The 22919-nt window shown below is 43.6% G+C and overlaps 1 protein-coding gene across 1 annotated transcript in view; it reads left to right on the forward strand.

The window, feature by feature from the left end:
* Window positions 1-10965, forward strand: part of LOC138417470 (uncharacterized) — an 88051-nt gene extending 77086 nt beyond the window's left edge. The window contains exon 11 of the mRNA XM_069547736.1: window positions 10532-10965. Within this exon, the coding sequence (XP_069403837.1) occupies window positions 10532-10589 (58 nt within the window). The 3' untranslated portion in view covers window positions 10590-10965. The remainder of the gene's footprint in view (window positions 1-10531) is intronic.
* The last annotated feature ends 11954 nt before the right edge of the window (window positions 10966-22919 follow it).

Raw genomic sequence — 22919 nt, forward strand, 5'->3', positions numbered from 1 at the left:
TTGCTCTTGGAGAGGAAATTTACATCTGCTGCGTATTTATGTCTGCTAACCCCCACCTCCCACTCCATCCCTCTGCCTCCCCCTCCCATCAGCAACCACAAGTCTCTTCTCTCTGTGAGTGTGTTTCTGTTTCACAGATAAGTTCACTTGTGTCATATTTTAGATTCTACGTGTTATTGATATCACATGGCTATAATTACATTTTTAAAGTGAATCTGTCTGCTGAATGAATTTTAGTGTAAAGATCACATATTTTCTTCTTAATCCAAATTAGGGAAGAAGAAAACGAAGTTGTAGTCATAATTTTTTTCTAATCAGTGGCTTTCAATACACTTGTGAAACTGCCTATTGTGAAAACAGTATATCCTTTTCCAGACAGGGGCAATTAACTAGAAGTATTGAAAACTAGGCTATGAATATTCTCACCAACCTGAGGTTTTTATTTTAGCTCTTAAGAGGAAGGCCATAAACATGAGAGTTGAGATCAAGCTTCCATAATTGAAAGAACCTCTGCATAAATTTTTATGTGTGTGAATAACCACCCCATTTGTTGGTTTCTACCCTGGATTTTACTGCGGGGTTTTAAATCCACTTTCTGTTTTTTGTCCTAAATGGAAGGGAATGTGTTACATTCAAGGAACTCAGCTACACGGACTATTACTTCTGGGTGATCATTGATGACACATATCTTGATGTGCTTTTCTCCTCAATTTCAAGTCATAGTAACCTGCCCCTGCTTCATTCCTGCTTCTTTATTAAGAGCATCTCACTCTTACAACCTTGTCCCCTCCTGTTACTCTTTGGGGCCTCAAGTTAACCACTCAGCTCAACATCTGATATAACCTTCTTTTGTCTCGTCTTTCCCTCTGCCCTGTCCACTAACCTTCTTGAACAGTAGTCCTCTGGCATTTTGTTCAATTCCCCTAAAATGATTTAGAAAAATTATATATCTGCTGGCCCACCTTTAGGTTGACACCTAAAATTTAAGTGATTACAAAAGATGTAAATCTCTAGTCTAAACACTGACATTGAAAAATAAACCTGTTATAGTTCTCTTTAAATATATCTAGTAGAATCTGAATAGTACAGTTATCTGATACCTGTTCATTAAAAAAATGCATGGGCAAGCATGAGTGGGAAATTTCATTTGAAATCATATTTTTATCCCATTTTCTTCCCCAAATATCACCTTACAGGCATGCTAAGTTACTTCAGTTATTTCCAACTCTTTGTGACCTTATGGACAGCAGCCTGCCAGGCTCCTCTGTCCATGGGATTCTCCATGCAAGAATACTGGGTTTCTATACCCTCCTTCCTCCAAGGGATCTTCCCAACCCAGGGATCAAATTTGAGCCTCCTGTGGCTCCTGCATTGCAGGTGGATTCTTTACCTCTGAGCCAGTAGAGAAGCCCAAATACTTGGAGAAGCCCCTTGGAATACTTTCATTAGAAAATTTTATATTGGTAACCCTTCTGCTTCTCTGAAGCAAAAATATGATTACAAAATCAAAGCTTAAAAATGCTTTCATTTCTTTTCTTCCAAGCAACTGTCATCAGTGAGATGTCTATGAAAGTATCATAACTATCTTACATATTTTATAAGTAATTATTAAACTTAATAATAAAAATGTATTGGAACCATGCCTCTTAATGGGTTGGCTGCAAAGGGAGTGAATTTGGGGTCTTGATTAACAAGAAGCCTCACCTACCCAACAGATTTTATTTTAATTTTTTAAATTGAAGCATAGTTGACTTCCAACATTGTGTTAATTTCTGCTGTACAGCAAAGTGACTCAGTTATACACATATATACACTGTCTTTCATATCCTCTACCCCTATATTGTAAATGATGCTGTGTTTGATATACATTGTTATACCTTAGGGCAATGCATACCTACAAAGATGTGAAATGAGAAAAGAGCGACTGTGAAAGAGGAGACAGAAAAGGAGAATCAGAAAATGCAAAACGCTCATGAATGGTTTTAGGGAAGAATAGATCATGGAAGCTGAGCATCTGAGAATGGATCCCCTTTAACTCTCTTCCCTGCCCCCAGAGCTGCACAAACCCAGTTCTGAGATGATCGCCCTAAAGTACTATCACACCACGACCAGTAGGTGGAGTCTCTTCTGCCTTTCTTCTTTCAAGGAAAACTCTTCTGAAAGAATTAGTTACAAATATTTTGAATGTATTGAACATCAAGGTTTGATGGGCAGGGAGACTTTATTTCCTGAAAATATTAATGTATTTACAAATACATTTTCTATTGAACTATCGTATTTCCACTATGATTCTCTGTGACTTTGTCGAATGAATGTATATTTTGTGTCTATTACCCCAACTGAGCTCTGCATTCAGACCCAGGGCAGGTGCTGGCTTGGGCCAGGACCCAGTGATGAAGGCGGGTCCCTGGGGATTTCATTCCTTCACTCTGGTCTCAGTGCCTGGATAAGTTAACATGGGCTTGTCAGCTGAACCCGGCATATTTCAAATACACGTTAATTAGTGCCAATTTACCGCCGTTTCATTTCAGGGGAAAAGAAAAAGACAGGCAAAATAATAAATGTAAAATTATTAATAAAATATCACCATGAGATTTTATCTAAGGCTACTGGCTCATAGATAAATATATCATTTTGGATATAACTTATGATGAATCATGAAAATATTATATAGATGCTGTATAGCTTGGATATATTAACAGCTTTTAAAAGCTATCTTAGTTCTCTTCCAGTCTATTATGCTTTTTGAAACTGCCCTTATTTCCTTTGGTAATTAGGGCAGGTTTTTTTTTTTTTTTTCTGAGAATCCCATTGGTCTTTAGACTGATTGTTGTTAACTATTTGTCTGCCAAATAATAAGTAATGAACCATTCGAATTTGCCATCACAGTGCTAAAAAGTTAAGGTCTATTATCCAAAAATGCATTTTTTTCCTAGATTAAGAGTTATATCAAGGTTGAGTAGACTGAAAAAATAAACCTTACTCTCATTCCTGCTTTTCTGCCCTTTTTTTTTAGTACGAAAAGCTTTTTTTCCAGCAGCTGTCTGTACTATTCAGGTTCACAGAGTCACAGTCATGAATTAACTGAACTTGATTTCAAGGTCAATTGGTCCATCATCGAGGTTTTGGCATGAAAGTCTCCTTTCTTCTTCTGGTGGAATCAAAGAGCTGGAGGGGGTTGTGAGAGAGTTGGGAAGAGAGGGGGACATGCACAGATGACAGTGGCATTAGACCTAGGTTAGGAATGGGGGTGTTTTCAGCTCAGGAACACCCTTTGCCTGCTGCTGTATTACATTTTCTCCCACTGGGGAAAGTTATCTTGAGGTGGAGTTATGTGGTTTGGCACATCTGATTTGTTCTAAGTCTGAAATTAAATGTGCCCTATGTGTTTAATTCCATATGGGAATACCAGAACATGCTGAAATAGGAATGCCAAGTACTCTGTAGGACTGAGCAAAGACGTAATTCCATTTTGGCCTCATCTGTGTTTCTCTGGACTATGTTGTGATGGGAATATGGAAGCATTTTGCTCCTTTTGTTTTTTAATCTTGACAATGAAAAGTAAGAGTTTCTTTAGGGCCTTGAGTGGGATTCTTGCCATTTTGCTCAAGCTACACCTCACAGAAGGAACGTGCATTTCTGCTGTCTGTCTGCATAAACTTTCCACTGATCAGTGTACAATTAGTGGGAAGATCTCAAATTGGGAATTGGAAGTCAGGACCCTTAAGTCTGCTTCCAAAAAGTCAGCTGACCTTGGGTAGGTTGCTTCTCACCTCTGGTCTTCAACATCATCTTTAAAATGAGTGTTTTTTCTTTTTTTTTTTTAAACTGGAGTATAATTAGTTTAGAGTGTGTTAGTTCTGCTGTACAATGAAGTGAATCAGTTATATGTATACATATTTCCCCTCCCTCTTGAGTCTCCTGCCCCACCCAATGCCTAATCCCACCCCTCTAGGTAGTTCATCACTGAGCACCAGGCTAAGCTCCCTGTTCAGTTCAGTTCAGTTCAGTCGCTCACTGTGTCCAACTCTTTGCCACCCCATGGACTGCAGCATGCCAGGCTTACCTGGCCATCAGCAACTCCTGGAGCCTGCTCGAACTCATGTCCATCAAGTTGGGGGTGCCATCCAACCATCTCATCCTCTGTTGTCCCCTTCTCCACCCGCCTTCAATATTTCCCAGCATCAAGGTCTTTTCCAATGAGTCAACTCTTTGCATGAGGTGGCCAAAGTATAGGAGTTTCAGCTTCAGCATCAGTCCTTCCAATGAATATTCAGGACTGATTCCCTTTAGGATGGACTGGTTGGATCTCCTTGCAGTCCAAGGGACTCTCAAGAGTCTTCTCCAACACCACAGTTCAAAAGCATCAGTTCTTCAGTGCTCAGCCTTCTTTATGGTCCAACTCTCACATCCATACATAACTACTGGAAAAACTGTAGCCTTGACTAGATGGACCTTTGTTGGCAAAGTAATGTCTCTGCTTTTTAATATGCTGTCTAGGTTGGTCATAGCGTTCTTCCAAGGAGTAAGTGTCTTTTAATTTCATGGCTGCAGTCACCATCTGCAGTCATTTGGGAGCCCCCAAAATAAAGTCAGCCACTGTTTCAACTCATTCTCCATCTATCTGCCATGAAGTGATGGGGCCAAATGCCATGATCTTAGTTTTCTGAATGTTGAGTTTTAAGCCAGCTTTTTCACTCTCCTCTGTTTTTTATCAACAGGCCCTTTAGTTCCTCTTCACTTTCTCCCATAAGGGTGGTGGCATCTGCATATCTTAGGTTAGTGGTATTTCTCCTGGCAACCTTGATTCCAGCTTGTGCTTCATCCAGCCCGGCATTTTACCTGATGTACTCTGCATATAAGTTAAATAAGCTGGGTGACAATATATAGCCTTGTACTCCTTTCCCAATTTGGAACCAGTCTGTTGTTCCATGTCCCGTTCTAACAGTTGCTTCCTGACCTGCATACAAATTTCTCAAGGGGCAGGTCAGGTGGCCTGGTATTCCCATCTCTTGAAGAATTTTCCACAGTTTGTTGTGATCTATACAGCAAAGGCTTTGGTATAGTCAGTAAAGCAGAAGTAGATGTTTTTCTGGAACTCTCTTGCTTTTTTGATGATCCAACGGATGTTGGCAATTTGATTTCTGGTTCCTCTGGCTTTCTAAATCCAGCTTGAACATCTGGAAGTTCTTGGTTCATGTACTGTTGAAGCCTGGCTTGGAGAATTTTGAGCATTACTTTACTAGCGTGTGAGATGAGTGCAATTGTGCAGTAGTTTGAACATTCTTTGGCATTGCCTTTCTTTGGGACTAGAATGAAAACTGATCTGCCTGGGTCCAGCCCCGGTGGATCCAGGGTGATTCGAAGGTGGGGGGATGGAGCCGGCGTCTTTGGAAAAAATACATATTTAATCACAGATATAGATTAGAAATGGATAGTGTAGTAGGAAGATTAGTGGAGAAAAGGAGGCTGAATAACTTGGATTACGTGGAATAGCATCCATGCTCCAGATGGGAATTCAGCCAGAAAAACGGGAGCAAGAAAGAAGCGACATGGGGGAATCAGTCTTTCTGGAAACTGATCCGATATCTTTATTTTTGGGTTTGCTTATATACCTTTTGTTACACATAGGGATGAATACAGAGTCACGTGGGAGTCAGCAGTCCTGAGCCTTTGTCAAAATCAGGTGCTTCACATAAATGTATATAAAAAAAAAGGTCTTAGGAATATTATATCATCTTCTGGCCATGAGTGAGACCTGCTGACATTTTATGATCCTTTCTTTCTGATAACCAAAAAACTTATTTCTTCCAAGCCAGGCACCACCCTCCAAATAAAGTTACATTCCTATAGGGTGAGGGTGTAGTGAGTTACAATCAAGAAAGGAATTTATTTAACCCAAGGTTAACAGGATTACTCTTAAAGGTTAATACTTATTTCTCCTATATGTTAGTTATATTCATTAGAAGGGTAGGGAACATGGAGATTTAGCAGCAAACATCAGCCCAAAAACTGAAAATCCTTTCACCAATGCTCCCCTTTAGATCTATTTAGTCGTCAGATATGACAAAGTTACATTTTCACATAGCAAGGACACGGTGACTTATAACAAAGTACAGTGATCTATTACAAAAGAGAAAATCCATTAACTCAAAAAGTCTAGTATTGCTAACATCAAACTACTGTATTTCCTTTGCTATATTCCAAATACATTGATTAATATATTCCCAGGTGCCTAAGGATATGGAGGCCTGGCCGCAATCATTGACTCAACAAGAAGAAAAAGTCCTATGCTAATTAAGACTCTCAAAATACTCCAAAATTCTCTGTGTTGTTTACAGTTGAGAGGTAGTAAACAATCATGTGGCAGGAGTATGGATAATCCTGTCACACAAGCCAGTCTGTCAGCAGAGAGGTTTGACCTGAGACATCCTTGTCCCACCCAGAGCAGGGAATTAGCAGCAATTATTGACACAACAAATGAAAAAACCCTTCACCAATATAATTCCTAACCAACCCATTATACTAATAATTTCTAACTCCCCAAAATAATTTGCCTTTAGTAAGTCTAAAACATCTCGTGCCTCTCAGATTGAGAGGATGTAAATCACATGTGGCCGGACTAACCTATACAGGTGGGCTAGATAACCTTCAGAGCAGTCCATAAGCTGAAACAGTCTTGTCAAGCCCAAGAATTTTTATTGCCCTGGAGCTGCACGTTTACTCCTTCTCTGAGAGAAACGGTTATGGGGGAGAGCCCCCCGTAAAGTCAGAGGTGTAGGTGAGAGCATAAACCAGACTCTGGTTTTGGGGTTAGATGCTCGGGAACAGGGGGTTTCCTGAGGCTTGATCACGCCTTTGCATATGCCAAGCCTCCTTCCTCATGACCTTTGCCATGGGCGGAATTCCTCACGCTGGCCCCCGGCACTGATCTTTTCCAGTCCTGTGGCCACAGCTGTGTTTTCCACATTTGCTGGCATATTGAATGCAGCACTTTCACAGCATCATCTTTTAGGATTTGAAATAGCTCAACTGGAATTCCATCACCTCCACTAGCTTTGTTTGTAGTGATGCTTCCTAAGGCCCACTTGACTTTGCATTCCAGGATGTCTGGCTCTAGGTAAGTGATCACACCATCGTGGTTATCTGGATCATGGAAATCTTTTTTGTATAGTTTTTCTGTGTATTCTTGCCACCTCTTCTTAATATCTTCTGCTTCTGTTAGGTCCATACCATTTCTGTCCTTTATTGTGCCTATCTTTGCATGAAATATTCCCTTGGTATCTCTAATTTTCTTGAAGAGATCTCTAGTCTTTCCCATTCTATTGTTTTCCTCTATTTCTTTGCATGGATCACTAGGAAGGCTTTCTTATCTCTCCTTGCTATTTTTTGGACTCTGCAATCAGATGAGTAAATCTTTCCTTTTCTCCTTTGCCTTTGACTTCTCTTCTTTTCCCAGCTATTTGTAAGGCCTCCTCAGACAACCATTTGGCCTTTTTTCATTTCTTTTTCTTGGGGATGGTCTTGATCACCACCTCCTATACAATGTCACAAACTTCCATCCATAGTTCTTCAGGCACTCTATCAGATCTAATCCTTGAATCTATTTGTCACTTCCACTATATAATCATAGGGGATTTGATATAGGTCATATCTGAATGGTCTAGTGGTTTTCCCTACTTTCTTTAAGTCTGAATTTTGCAATAAGGAATTCATGATCTGAGCCTCAAGAGGGAGGGGATACATGTATGTGTACATACACTTTCCATGGGTTGGAGTGCAATTAGTGGGAAGATCTCAAACTGGGAATTGGAAGTCAGGACCCTCAGATCTGTCTCCAACAAGCCAGGTGACCTTGGGCAGGTCGCTTCCCACCTCTGGTCTTCAACAACCATCTTTAAAATGAGTTTTTTTTTTTTTTTTATTAAATTGGAGTATAATTACCTTACAATGTTGTGTTAATTTCTGCTGTACAATGAAGTGAATCAACTATATGTATGCATGTATCTCCTCCCTCTTGAGTTTCCTGCCCACCCCTCCCCCAGCCCCACCCCTCTAGGTCATCACAGAGCACCAGGATGAGTTCCCTGTGCTCTACAGCAGCTTCCCCCCAGCATCTGTTTACACATAGCAGTGTATGTATGTCAGTGTGTGTGCATGCATGCTCAGTTGTTCAGTCTTATCCAGCTCTGTGACCCATGGACTGAGGTCTGCCAGGCTCCTCTGTCCACGGGATTTTCCCAGCAAGAACACTAGAATGGGTTGTCATTTCATCCTCATCCTCCAGGGGATCTTCTTGACCAGAGATCGAACTCATGTCTCAAACCTGAGTCTTCTGCATTTCAGATGGATTCTTATCTGCTGAGCCACAGGGGAAGCCCCATATTTTGCCCTGGGGTCAATTAAATGGCTTTCTCTTCACGCTGTAGTAAACCTCCAAAATTTCCTTTTAACTGGTTTTTGTTTTATTGTTTGGCTGCTGACGGCATGTAAGTTCCATGACACCAGGGATCCTGTGTCACAATTACTATGTCACTATTTCATAATGACTGTTATGGAATGGATGAATGAACTATGTTAGGACTAATGAGCAGATAAGGAGAAGCATGGCTGTGCAATGCAACACAGAATTGTTGCATGCAACAAAGAATGAAAAAGGACATTGAAGCTATTATGGAAAATTTTCTGTAACTAAAGAATTCAAAGAGCTGGTCTCAGCTGAGAAACGCCTATAAGGAAATGACACATGTGAGCAAAAGTTCTGTGAAAAACAGGGCTCAGGGAGTCAACTCCTTTACCTGTCTCAATATTCTCATACTTCAGGGACTCTTGGGATGCTGCGAGCATGGAGAAGACATTTGGAGAAGCTGGATGGCATATCTTTTTTCCCTTTGTTTTAATCTGTCTGTGTACCTCAGTTATCCTCCTAGAACCCTCCCAGAGTCCTTCTAGATTGTAGCATTCCTGATGGGAAATGCAAAAGTCTTTTGAAAAGTAAAGCGAATATGTTAGTTGCTCAGCTGTGTCTGACTTTTGCATCCCCATGGACTGTGGCCCACCAGGCTGCTCCTCTGTCCAGGGGATTCTCCAAGCAAGAATACTGGAGTGGGCTGCCATTTCCTTCTCCAGGGGATGTTCTGGACCTGGAGATCGAACCCAGGTTTCTGCCTTGCAGGCAGATTCTTTACAGTCTGAGCCACCAGAGAAGTTCTAAGAAGCAGAACATTAAATGAGGGACAAAACTTTATATCCTGAGATGACTGAAATTCAGGGAAAATGTTTATTTTTAGTTCTTCTCCCAAAAATGGACCAAAAAAATCTCTCTTAGTATGTTAGCGACTAGATAAAAAGTCAATTATTAAAATGAAGATTTTTTGTTTTATGGCTCAGCTTCCCATTTGGAAAGAAAACATCTTTGAAATTCAATTTCCTGTGGAAAATTCTTCTAAAAAAAAGAAAATGGCTTTTCACAGGCCAAATCTTGAAGTTAAAAATGTATTTTATACATACACAAATAGATGTATAAGTGTACATCTGAATGTATATAAATATTTAGTATATACATTTACATTATAAATCATTTTAGGGGGAACTGAACAAAAAGCTAACACAGCATATTAGCTTAGGAGAGTTGCCCTGGCCAATATTCCAGTCCCAACAATAAAGATTTCTAGCGGGGGGAGGATGTCCCCAGCCCACAACCTTAGTCATCTTATTGAATTCCCTTTTAACTGGGTGAAAGAGGTTGCCAGCAAATATAATTCCAAGCTCTACCTCTGAGAAAGTGGATCTTTGCCCATCCTAAGTGAAGATGGAGTTTGTATTTGAAAAGGTCTTTGAGGAGATCATAGGAACACTCTAGGGTCCTACCTCCTCTGTCTGCCAAGCCTTTCCCCCAGAAATCTTGCCTTCACATTGATCTTAATTTGAATCACTTTCTGCAGACTTACAAGGGTGGGCATGATGCACACCTTCCTTTTAACCATCTTTTGAGTTAAATCCAGGGCTTCCCTGATGCTCTGATGGTGATGAGTCTGCCTGCAATGCAGATTCTTGGGTTGGTAAGATCCCCTGGAGGAGGACATGGCAATCCACTCCAGTATCCTTGCCTGGAGAAGTCCATGGACAGAGAAAGCTAGTAAGCTATATAGTCCATGGGGTTGCATAGAGTTGGACACAATTGAGTGACTAACACCTCCAACTTTCAAGTAAAATCTACTCCAACTTCTTTCCTATAATACCTGCTCATTCAGGAACACTTGCCACATTCAACAATGTCCCAGGCATGAGTAAGACACGGGGAACCCAAATGCCGAGGACATGGCTTCAGTCCCTGGCAGCCTCGCCCTGCTCAGGAATGGCCATGTAAACACCCACCATTGTGGCTCATGGGGACATAGCCTGTCATCCGGAGGCCTGGAGGAGGGATCCTGCCCTTATCTTCTCCATATTTTGCAAACAAAGTTGTTTTCACTCCCGTCTCCCCACATTCCTCGGTTTCATTTTTTTTTCTGTTTGATTTCACCGTTAGGAGAATTTACCAAGGGGCAGTTCACCAACCAGCTGCAGTAACGGAAGCAGAGGCCTGAGCATCTCTCCGGCACAGGCTGTCAGAGGAGCAGAGGAGACAGCCTGCAGGAGGCATTTCCTTCCCAAAGCACCTGCGGACTCCTGTGTTCAGAGTCAGCCCCAGGTTGACCCCTGAAACTCCATCTCAGTGAGTGCGTCTGCTCCTGGCAGGAGGCTTTGGAAAATCCCACCAAAGGCATGGGCATCTGCCTTGTGAGAACGTAGGCGTGTGGGCCTGGGGAGGCTGAAGGCCTTGGGGAGATGTCCTCCCAGACTCATTTCCCAATTTTTTTTTAAGTATATAACAAGGGTCCCCAACCTCTGGGATCTAAGGCCTGATGATCTGAGGTGGAGCTGATGTAATAATAACAGAAATAAAGTGCACAATAAAGGTAATGTGCTTGAGTCATCCGGAAACCATCCCCCTGCCCAGGTCCATGGGAAAACTGTCTTCCATGAAATGGGTCCCTAGTGGGGACTGCTGATAAATAGGTTCACAGGATTGTATTTGTTTAGTTATTTATTTGCTCATTTATTTTTGGCTGCATTGTGAGGCATGTGGGATCTTAGTTCCCTGACCAGTGATTGAATCCTCACCCCCTGCAGTGGGAGGGTGGAGTCTCAACCACTGGGCCACCAGGGAAGTCTCTCATTTCCTTCTTTTGTTTTGGAAATTTCTTTTTAAATTTAAGAGACTCTCTGCAGTGGCCCGGGGGCGGGGACAACTCTGACATCTCGGTGTGTGGCTACTTTTTGTAATGTCCACCCCTGAATCCCTCTTGTTCAGTTCCATGACCCTCTGTGTCATTCTTGCCACGAAATCCTGTTGCTCTCTGCTCTCGCTCCCAGTATTATTTCTAAGACGTGAGCTGGCACTATGGAATGCCACCAAATAACCAGGGTGTCCTAGTCAGCCCAGCCTGGCCAGATGGAGTCCCCAAATGGGAACCTGATGGCTGATGAATTAAAATGTCACCCCAGTTGAATTTTGCCTTCATCTCTTTCTCTAAAAATGATGATGAAGTGCAATGATTCCTATACAACCTGCCCAGGCTTAGTGCGCATCTTTTTTTGATCAGATGTTAAGCATTTAAAATATTCATGGAGTTTTCACACAAACTAGTCTCAGTGGTGTTAAACTTTCTGGGCACTTCGTTTTGCCCAAGTAGTTTCTCCCTTTGAGCACTGGTAACAGTTGCTATGCAGCAGGTCACTAGAATTCCTCCACAGTGCTAGTTTAGGACTTAGCATTGGTTTTTCTCAGAAAGAGTTCAAACCCTGACTCTCAGATCCTGGGATCTTCTGAAAATTGAAGTTAATCCACAGCTTGATATGACAGGAGGTCATTTCAGTCTTTTGTAGCCATACTTAGAAAGCACTGTGCTACAACATTATTAATTCCCAAGAACATTTCTATACCTGACAGATTAAAGTTTATTTCCCAGTATTGAAAGCAAAATCTTGTCCCCGGGTAATTCCTGAAACTCTGCCTGGTGGGCGTGTAAGTCCCTTCATATTAAAATTAAGCTTATTTTCACATTCTTTAGGTGGGAAGGAACATGGGATAAATCAGTTGTGCCCATAGCTTGAGGTTTGCATTTCTGGAACTTGCCTGATTTTTTTTTAAACCAATTAATGATATATTTCTGCTTGGGAACCCTGGGCTTGGTGGAGAACCTGATTCAGCTACCAAGTTTTAAGGGAAGAATGGATTTCTAATTTCTCTTGGTGACTTTTAACCAGAGATGCCAATGATTTTTGAGCATATGGTCCCTTTTAAAAGTAAAAATACAAATGTGCACACATGCCATATTATAAAGCTGTGTTCTTAACAGCCTTTGATGGGAAAATTCACAAGTTACCACGGATTCTAGGACCCTGGTCATAAATCTCTTGTGCTCTTGGTCTCAGTCTTCCGATAGGGAGTCAGGGCTGGAAGAGAAGGAAACCAAGTTCCTGCTGGTTTAACTCACTCCCCGTAGGTCATTAGGAAGGATTTCAAAGGAAGTCTGACCTGATTCCTCCATGGCGTGAAGGATACACACCCCTCAGTGAGCAGAGAGAACTTGGACCTGAATCAGGCTCCTTTCCCTGCTTGAAACTTCCCTTGAAAGCCCCTGGGTCCCCCAACCTGTGGGTGGCATTGTTGGAAGATGAACGCGATGCACAGGCCAGTGATTCACGTCCGTGTGGGTGGCCCCTGAAGGCCGTTTGCAGAGGACGTGAGATTGTTTTAAAGCTTCATAAATGAGCAGCACAGGGCTCTCTGGGGGCCTATCTGGGGTTTACTCTTTCAAAGTGATGCAAGCCAAGTCCAGCTACCCAAGGTGAAGCCAAGGTTAGGTTGCTCTGGCCGCTTCTCTGAGGCGGGGAAATGATGGGTTTCTCAAATGTGGACCTCCCAGTGGCCTTCTGGAAGGTTCTTTGTAGTCGTGGGAGCCATGGGTTCAAAGGGAAGCCCTAGCCTCTTCTGGGGAGGGTGACCACGGAGGCGCGGGAAGATGGTGAGCACGTCTTCCTCTATGCATCCTGATGGCTCACATCTGGACCCTTTGGATGCTCCCCTTTCCTTTGGTGGTTTTGGAGGTCAGCGGGGCTCCCCCTCTGTGGTTGGGCCCACCTACACAGGGTCCGGAGGCAAACTCACCCCAGAGGCCTGGCGGAGAGTGGATAAGTGGGGAGGGTGTTTGGCAACTTCCCCGCAGTGCTGTGGACTCCTGTGACAGACGTGGGGGCCGCCCTCCTCCAGGGCAAGGAGCCTGGGCATCTGGGTCCGAGGGGGCAGCTGCCCAAGCTGAACAGAGACACCGGGGTGGGAAGGAGCAGAGCCCCAAAGGGCCCCATTTTCCCAAACTCCAGCCCCCAGCCTCCCTCATTATGTAAAACCAGCCCTCCACCATCACTCACCCCAGCTTCCTGTTTTGAAGCGGCAACATAATGGAGCCTCTGTAGTTCGTTTGTTTGACTAAGGAATCTAATTCTGCCATGTGGCTGGCTCCCAGAGTGGAAAGATAAAATTCAAACCGTCAGGAACTGTCAGGTTTTTTCTTTAGGCCACAGGAAGTGGGAATGAAAAAAAAACACATCTCTTTCAAGTTAGGTTTGAGCATAATTCTAAGTCTATGATCAGAAAGGTTTTATAAGCCCACCTGGACACAGGAAGGAAGGATTCCCATCCTGCTCTGTCAGGTCAGGGGCGTCCTCACAGGAAATGTGCTTGGCTAACTCTGTATTTAAGAGTGGATTTCTGGGAGGCATCAACTTTTGCAAGTCAGCGTGCAGTCAGTTTGTGCTAAGTGGGAAATGGAGCATTTGGAGAGAAAAAATAGATTAGCCTTGGTACCACACCTTGACTTTTTCTTCCCCGGGCTGTAGAAAAAAGTCCCAGCGAACGGGCCAAAGATTATAGAGGAGAATGGAATTGAGGGAAATAAAAGCTTTGGAAATACAAAGATGAGAGTTTGGCCTGAGACACTCAACAAACACAGTCACAACATCCCTATCAATATGATAACAAAGTCATTATGCCATTTATTCTGGGGGCTTGCTCTTCATATGATTTGGGTACGAACTGGCTGAAAAGGAGACTTGGGAAGGCTTAGGGACACCTGTGGTTGTTAGTAGAAGCTGAGATGCCTCAGCCCTGGACTAGTTTCCCTGAAGACAGAGGCAAGGGAAAGGTGACTAAAAAATCTTTATTAACCTGCAGTTCTTTATGCTCAGAGATGCAGAGCATTTTGGCATGAGAGATGCCAAAAGTCTTTACAATCCCGAGTTTCTGGGGAATGGCATGAGCTGAACCACAAGGCACTGTGGAAGGTCTCATCTATGAGCCTTGTTCTCAGCGGGTCTTCCAGGAGAAGACGTGTTTGTGGAGCATGTGTGGGTGAAACGGTTGGATCACTTCTGTTCCTCTCCCTCCCTCCACTTCTCTCCTGGTTTTTGTTATCAGGACTTAGAGTCTAAAACTACAAAGAAGTTACATCCAGTCTTCTCATTCCTATTTCCTCAATTCCCTTAATTTACCTGGACCTTGATGTCAAAGAATGACATCTCCCTTTGTTAAGGGTTAACCCTCCTCCCAGCATCTCAACAGATCCAGCACTTTTGGAAGATGATGACCTATACTTCATCTATAATTCCTCAGCCTCCAAGATCTCAGCGATATCTTATATATTTCTTCCAGAGTTGAGAAGCAGCAAGGAACCCAATGGCTCCTCATTTTCCTGCCTTAAACACTATAAACTCCCACGAAAAGATGTGTACATCTGTCAGTGATGTGAGCCCTAAGATCCCACCCCTCACTGAGCCACACTGGCACATGGCAAAGTCAGTAAACCTGCCCTCTACCCCTGTAGCCCCACCTTGACATGATGGGCAGCAGGATGCTGTGGGAAATGAGCAAGTCTGGAATTCCAAGCTCAGGTTTTGTTTTTTTTTTCAAGCTCAGGTTTGGACCATGGCCTTGACACTGACTACTTGTGTGATTTGGGGCAAGTCACTGAAGACTTACAAACTCTCCGAGTCTCGGATTCCTCCTCTGGGACAGGGTCATATCTACCCCACTGGGTTTCCCGAGGATGGAATGCTCTATGAAGACTTGTTCAGATGTAAGTTGTTTCCACGCTCATAAGCTGAATGATGAAGATCCTTATTGCCTTGATCTTCTAGTAAATGTCATCATCTTTATCAATATTTACAGAATGTTTACAAAACACTGGTCTCCCAATGTTCATCGCAGCACTGTTTATAATAGCCAGGACATGGAAACAACCTAGATGTCCATCAGCAGATGAATGGATAAGAAAGCTGTGGTACATATACACAATGGAGTATTACTCAGCCGTTAAAAAGAATTCATTTGAATCAGTTCTGATGAGATGGATGAAACTGGAGCCGATTATACAGAGTGAAGTAAGCCAGAAAGAAAAACACCAATACAGTATACTAACACATATATATGGAATTTAGGAAGATGGCAATGATGACCCTGTATGCAAGACAGGGAAAGAGACACAGATGTGTATAATGGACTTTTGGACTCAGAGGGAGAGGGAGAGGGTGGGATGATTTGGGAGAATGACATTCTAACATGTATACTATCATGTGAATTGAATCGCCAGTCTATGTCTGACGCAGGATGCAGCATGCTTGGGGCTGGTGCATGGGGATGACCCAGAAAGATGTTCTGGGGAGGGAGGTGGGAGGGGGGTTCATGTTTGGGAATGCATGTAAGAATTAAAGATTTTAAAATTTAAAAAATAAAAAACTAAAAATTAAAAAAAAAAAAAAGAAAGAAAGAAAAAAATACAAACAAGAACAGTACGCATAGGGATGTGCAGTGGGCTAGATCAGTTAACGCTTCGACTTGTGCCTGGGGCTTTGGAAATATTCATTACATTTGTCATCATTGTCATTGTTTCTGCTATTACATTCCAGGCAGACCAGCATTACTGGCCATTGTCCAAACACAGGCTGGTCACTGTTCTGCTCACACTGTTTTCTACGCTTGGCATGCTTACCCCATCTTCGTACAATCGACTTTATGGCTAATATTTATTGGTGATGCTGGTGGAATAAATCCTCCTTATCCTTCCAAAGCCATTCTCTTCAAAAAAAAAAAAAAAAAAAAAAAAAAAAACACTGGTCTCTGTACTGGTTTATAGGAAAACAAGATTTAATATGTCTAACACTACAACATTATCATCCTTCCCATCTTTCTCTTCTCGAACCTGTTCCCCTCTGCTGGACCTTGATTAATTGCATCTCTATCCACCTACTTCCCTGGTGGCTCAGACGGTAAAGTGTCTGTCTACAATGCGGGAAACCTGGGTTCAAGCCCTGGGTTGGGAAGATCCCCTGGAGAAGGGAATGGCAACCCACTCCAGTATTCTTGCCTGGAAAATCCCATGGACAGAGGGGCCTGGTAGGCCACAGTCTATGGCATCGAAAATAGTCGGTCACAACTGAGCGACTTCGCTTTTCCACCTACTAGTTCAACCAGAAACTTGAATGGCACGTGACTCATTTCCCTCACTCATCATGTTCAATGGGTTCCAAAGCTGACTAAGAAATTTTCTTTTTTTTTTCCAAAACACAGATTTCTATATAGAAGCCTAGATGGCTTTTTGTTTTGACAAACTTAAGTCCATACTCACTTGTGCTGATGCTTTGTCCATCACTATCTGATTCTAATGTAAACATTTACTGCACCCTCTCCCAGACTTCACTCAGCTCCTCTTTGCTGGTAACGCATGACCAGCTGCTTTCCACAAAGAATAGGCTCTTTCCAGCCTCCACATCCCTCCAGCTGTAGCCTCACCCAGGCATCTCACAAGCCAGCCTCCCTTCTTTGACACTCTCATCATTTATCTTTCAGTGTCGCAGGTTAAATGTGTCATCTGAGAAGCCTCTCCTTCCATTAGAAGTCATCACTCTGCCTCTGTTCTCCTGCATCATTTTTTTTTTTAATATTACTATAGGGCAAGAAATGGGACAGCATTACAGCAACAGTGTACACACCAGCCCCTTCCAACTTGGAAGCACTTCAAAGCCCAGATGCTCCAAGTCTAGCGGTTGAATTCCACTTAAGTCCTTTTATTAAAAAAGCTTACAGGCTATGTGGGAGTCAGGCATTAACCATAGAGAGATCAATGACAATACCACAGACATCAGTTCCACTGGCTCCCAAATGAGTGCTGTCCTGCTGGATCGTGGTGTCTGAGAGCAGGGGTGCAAACCCAGGACTCCCTAGACACACATGTGTAACAAATGCTGCTGAGCAGCATGGCTTTCTCATCCTGAGAGTGCAGACTCATCAAGGGCAGCTTCTAGAAGGCAGTGCTAGCTTTACACTCAGGCTTTCACTTGTTCATGGGACTTGACTGAGTGTCTGCTACATGCCGAACTCTAGAGAGTGAAACAAACCCAATCCCTACCTTCAAGGAGCTTCCATCCTCCAAGCAAGGTTGGTGATGTCATTGCCAAGGGAACCAGTGATTGGAGAGGCCTGAGGCTGATAGTGAAACTGACCACTCAGAGCTGACGGTCCCAGATTGAAGGGGTACCTTCTACCTCTGCCTTGATGATCAGAACTCCCAGGGCACCACCGAGAAACAGAAAGAGGCAGAATCACATTAACCAACGCCATGGAAATGTCACTTCTGATGACATTTTCAACTGTGTCTGACAGATGTTAAGGCTGATCTGTAGCTGGAGAACTCTTGGGAACCATTAAAGAGATCCTGGGGACAGCCCAGCCCATGCGGGCTGCAGTGCTAATGACAGCGACCCTCAGGACACAGATGACATCGCATTGGTGTGGTCAGATGCACAGGCAGGAGCAACAGGGGAGAATACTTCAATAGAAGGCCATTTGAAAACCAAAAAAGTTATTGCTGAAATCTCAGAGGACAACAAAGGAAATTTTAATGTTTTTGAAGTAGAGAGCTGACTTTGCTTTTTGATTTTCTTGGAAGGACCTGAGGATCATCTTAATTTAGAAGATTTGGCACAAATAAAAAAAAATTTTTTTAAGCACAAAACTATAAAACCATAGAGATGGCTGAGTCAAATTCGGTAGCTTTATAGAAATTTGGGTTACGAGAAATTTTGCCTTGTCCAAAGTCATGTGACGAATTAGTGGCTAAACCAGGATGCATTACTTGGTTTTCCCACATCAGAGGCTTCTCTTGTCGCAGAGCATGGGTTCTAGAGCACCAGGCTCGACTGTTGTGGCACGCGGGCTTCGTTTCTCTGCTGCGTGTGGAATCTTCCCATGGGATCAAACCCATGTCCCCTGCATTGGCCGGTGGATTCTTTACCACTGGCCACCAGGGAAGCCTGAAGTGTGTTATTTTAAAATACTTGCTCTGTGTGGAACCCTGGGGTGAGCATTGCAGGGGCTACAGTGATAAACACAATGCTGCTTTTAAGGAATTTACAACCTGTGGGAAATCTGACTCATTTAGGGAAAAAAAGACTTCTCCAAAGCAGATTGTGTTTTGTGTCATCACAGAGGTAGAAACTAAATGAAACCATGAGAGGTTCAAAGAGATCACAATTATAATTGTGAAGATGGGGCTGGAGATGGAATCAAAAGAGGCTTCACAAAGGAGCTGCATTTGACCTGACCTTGAAGGATGGATAGGATTTCAGTAGTTGGCGCTGAAGGGAGGGGGTTGTTATGTGAGGGGACCTGAGCCAGATGACCCCTGTCATTACAGACGTTCAAGGCTGAGGTCTGTCACAGACACTCCTCACACAGCAGGGAGTCAGTAGCATATGTTGATTGATTGCTGCTCTGTACTAGGGTTCCTGTCACTCATCTCTGCCTTTGGCAGGTGAGGTTCACAAGCACTATGAACTCTCTAAAGACCTTCATCATGTTCACGAAGCTCTTTGCTTCTCTGCTTTGCCTCTGCAATGTACCTAAGTGCCTGACTCAAATATTTGTCCCTTTCCTGCTCTCAGAACACACCTGACTTCCAGTTCACAGTTGTCAGTTTAGATGCTGATGGTGTCTCATTTATCTGGGCAAAATCTAAACCCAGGTTCTGGGGATTTAGCTCCATCCTCTCCATGACTGGAGCTTCCTACTGCCTGGCTCCTGGACATGGCTGCAGACCCTGTGGGTGTAATGAAAGCGCTCATGGGAGTGGGCTGAGGTTCTGCCTGCCTTCCTTGCAATGGAACAGCCAGGTCAGCTTTGTTAACCTGGATGTATTGTGCCTGCTGGATTTTCCTCTCCTGGTCTTTCCCCAGGAATCTGCCCCAGGAACCCATTAATTAAGCCAGAGTCTCCTCAGTGGATGTGTCCAACCCTTTCTAGAATTGGCAGCTGATGTTCTTTTGCTGAAATGGTCAGACGCCCCGATCTCAGAAGCTGAGAGCAAAGCCATTGTCTAGAACAGTGTGGAAATTCATTGGGGAGTTCTGTCAGTCGGACTGTGTTGCAAAAATAAAAAATAAATGAAAGTTAATTAAAAAAATAGCTACAAGCAAAAGAAATTTTAAGCTCAAAAATCACTTAGCAAGAAAAATTAGAACGGATCCAGTATTTTCCCCATGACGATGTCACACTCATTTCATGGCCTGGGGTAGGAGAGAGTTGACTTACAGGGCAGCAGGCGGGGGTAATCCCAACACCTCCACCCTGGCCCAGGTGGTCCTGATGGGTCAGGTGCAGGGTGGGGCCCATCTGTGTGGCTATTCCATGACTCAGCCGGTGACCTTCACCGAAGAGTCAGCAGATGACTCTTCAAATATGACCAACTGTGAGCTGGCATCCCACTTTTAGACAAGGTGGCCTTACTCACTCAACCATTATATCGTAAACCCTGTGCCATAGTCGCTCAGTTGTGTCCGATTCTTTGCAACCCCATGGACTATATCCCTCCAGGCTCCTCTGTCCTTGGGGATTCTTCAGGCAAGAATATTGGACTGGGTTGCCATGACCCCCAGGAATTGAACCCAAGTCTCCTGCACTGTAGGCAGACTCTTTACTGTCACTCAGAGCCACAAGGGAAGCCCAAGAATGCTGGAGTGGGTAGCCAATCACTTCTCCAGGGGATATTCCTGACCCAGAAATTGAACCAGAGTCTCCTGCATTGCAGGTGGATTATTTACCAGCTGAGCTACGAGGAAAGCCCTGCCTTTTGGAGCTCACAGTGGATTAAGGTCCCTGTGCAGTCATCAGTAGCCATAATCTTGGGCCACATGGGGATACAGGCATGGGAGAGGGCACGTCAATTCACAGATGACTTACAACCCACCCAGACATGATATGAGCAGATCCTTGAAGACTTTGCTCACTGGGTTTTGTACTTGATTGTGTCTTTGCCACAGTAACTCTGTGGCCTTAAACACTTTCAGGTTCTCTCTCTATGTAGGCTGTGCCCTCTCCTGGGGTGGGATCAGGAGATACACCTGGTCACTGACTTACCAACCAACCAGAGTTTCCATCTACTCTGTCACTTTTGTTGGGTCCTGCCCCAAGCCCACAGGTGTGAGCCCTTGCACTAAGGACACAAAAGTGGAGTCCAGAACCCAGGTTACCTCCTAAGCTGACTGAGCCCCTTTGTAACTGTTGCCAAAAGCCCTCTTGATCATCACTAACAAACTTTTTGACCCCAGATTAGGCAAAAGTGCCCACTCTTGTACTTACCCTGTAGCACCCTAACTAATCATCTAATGCCAACCTTCTGGCAGGACTTTTCTATCTCAAGGCTATAAAAATTGGCTGCTGCTGCTGCTGCTACTGCTGCTAAGTTGCTTCAGTCGTGTCCGACTCTGTGCAACCCCATAGATGGCAGTCCACCAGGCTCCCCCGTCTCTGGGATTCTCCAGGCAAGAACACTGGAGTGGGTTGCCATTTCCTTCTCCAATGCATGAAAGTGAAAAGTGAAAATGAAGTTACTCAGTCGTGTCCGACCCTTAGTGACCCCATGGCCTGCAGCCCACCAGGCTCCTCCATCCATGGGATTTTCCAGGCAAGAGTACTGGAGTGGGGTGCCATTGCCTTCTCCTAAAAATTGGCTACTAATCCACAAAAACTGTCAACTCTCCCTGGTCTGTCAGGAGGTCGTCCCCCTGCACTTGCAACACCTTCATTATCTCTGCTCCTTGCTCTTTATAAACTCCATTCTGAGTACTCTGTGTCTGGAAATTCTTCTCCAACCTGTACTTTGACTGCTTCCAGAGCTTTATCTGTAAGGAGAGATCATGACATTTTGTCCCTTGGGTCAGCATGGAGGCTCTATGATAAGTAAGTTAATACAGGATTTCTCAGGAGGGCAAGTCATACAGTTTCTTGGGGCTGCTGTAACAAATGACCAAGAGCTTGGCAGCTGAAAACAACCGCAATTCATTCTTTTCACAGTCCTGGGAGGCAAGAGTCAGAAATCAAGATGTTGGCAAGATTGACTTCCCCTGGAGTTTCTGAGAGACAATTCACTCCAGGCCACTGTCTCGCCTCTGGTGGCTGCTGGCAGCCTCTGGTGCCCCTTGGCCTCTGCCTCTGTCTCCATACAGGCTTCTTCTCTGAGTCTCTGTGCCTGCTCCTCTTCTGTCTTTATAGAGACAGCTGCCATCAGATTTAGGGGTTGCTCTAATCCAATATGATGACCTCATCTCCAGATCCTTACCTTAATTACATCTGCAAAGACCTTTATTCAAAATAAAGTCAAATTCTGCCATCCTAGGTAGACATATCTTTCGGGACCAGAACTCAACTCAGTACAGTAATTTATAGTTTTGGGTGATCGTCAAGCATTTGTATGGCAGGTAATCCTATCTGGAGCACCCATACTATCTATTTTGAAAATGCAAAAATAGTTACTATGATCTGAGGTCAAGTCTTAGGCTCAGAAGAGTCAGGACCTGCCCTCCCCTTCCCTATTTTGTTAGCACCTTGAGGAGTTGGTTAATGGTGACGCTCTTTTTTTTCTTTCCTCCCTCTTAAAATCTCCTGCCCGGTAACATAAAAGAGGAATATATTTGGTTCATATCCATCTTGGCACTGACCTTCTCTCCCTGCAGAAGAGATTGGTGGCCCTTAGCCAGCAGCTTTATATTCCTTCTTGCCTTTCCCTGCATATATAGGTAATGACAACATTTCTAAGGTTCACAGTGTACAGGAAGGAGGCTGCCCACAGCCAGAGCTGCCGAGGCCAGGAGCAGGATCTCAGCACATGTGGGGTGCGCTTGCCATGGCCCTTGGTGGATGCCCTGTCACGGGCAGCCATACAGATTGGACCAGAATGATTGTCCAGTTTGCCCCCAGCTTATCTGGACCACATTTGCAATGTTTTACCTAGTGGTGTAACCTCAAGAAACAGAAATTGCCCCACTGTTTACTTATAAAACTGCATCCCCAAGATGTACGTCCTTTCAAGATTTTTCCAGTTCTCAAATGCTGGAGAGAGTGTGGAGAAAAGGGAACTGTCCTACACACTTGGTGGGAATATAAAATGGTGCAGTCATTACAGAGAACAGTGTAGAGGTTCCTCAAAATGTGAAATGATCCAGCAATCCCTCTCCTGGGCATATATTCAGGCAATACTATAATTCAAAAAGATGCATGCACCCTATGTTCATAGCAGCACTATTCACAATAGGCAAGACATGGAAGCAACCTAAATGTCCATTGAAAGATGAATGGATAAAGGTGTGAGATATATGTATGTATATATATGTATATGAATATTACTCAGCCATGAAGAAGAATGAAATAATGCCATTCACAGTTATAGGGATGGATCTAGAGATTATCATACTAAGTGAAGTAAGTCTGAAAAAGAAAAATACCATATGATAACACTTATACATGGAATCTGAAAAATATGATGCAA

Source organism: Ovis canadensis, chromosome 13 (assembly GCF_042477335.2).
Source record: "Ovis canadensis isolate MfBH-ARS-UI-01 breed Bighorn chromosome 13, ARS-UI_OviCan_v2, whole genome shotgun sequence".
Lineage (NCBI taxonomy): Eukaryota > Metazoa > Chordata > Mammalia > Artiodactyla > Bovidae > Ovis > Ovis canadensis.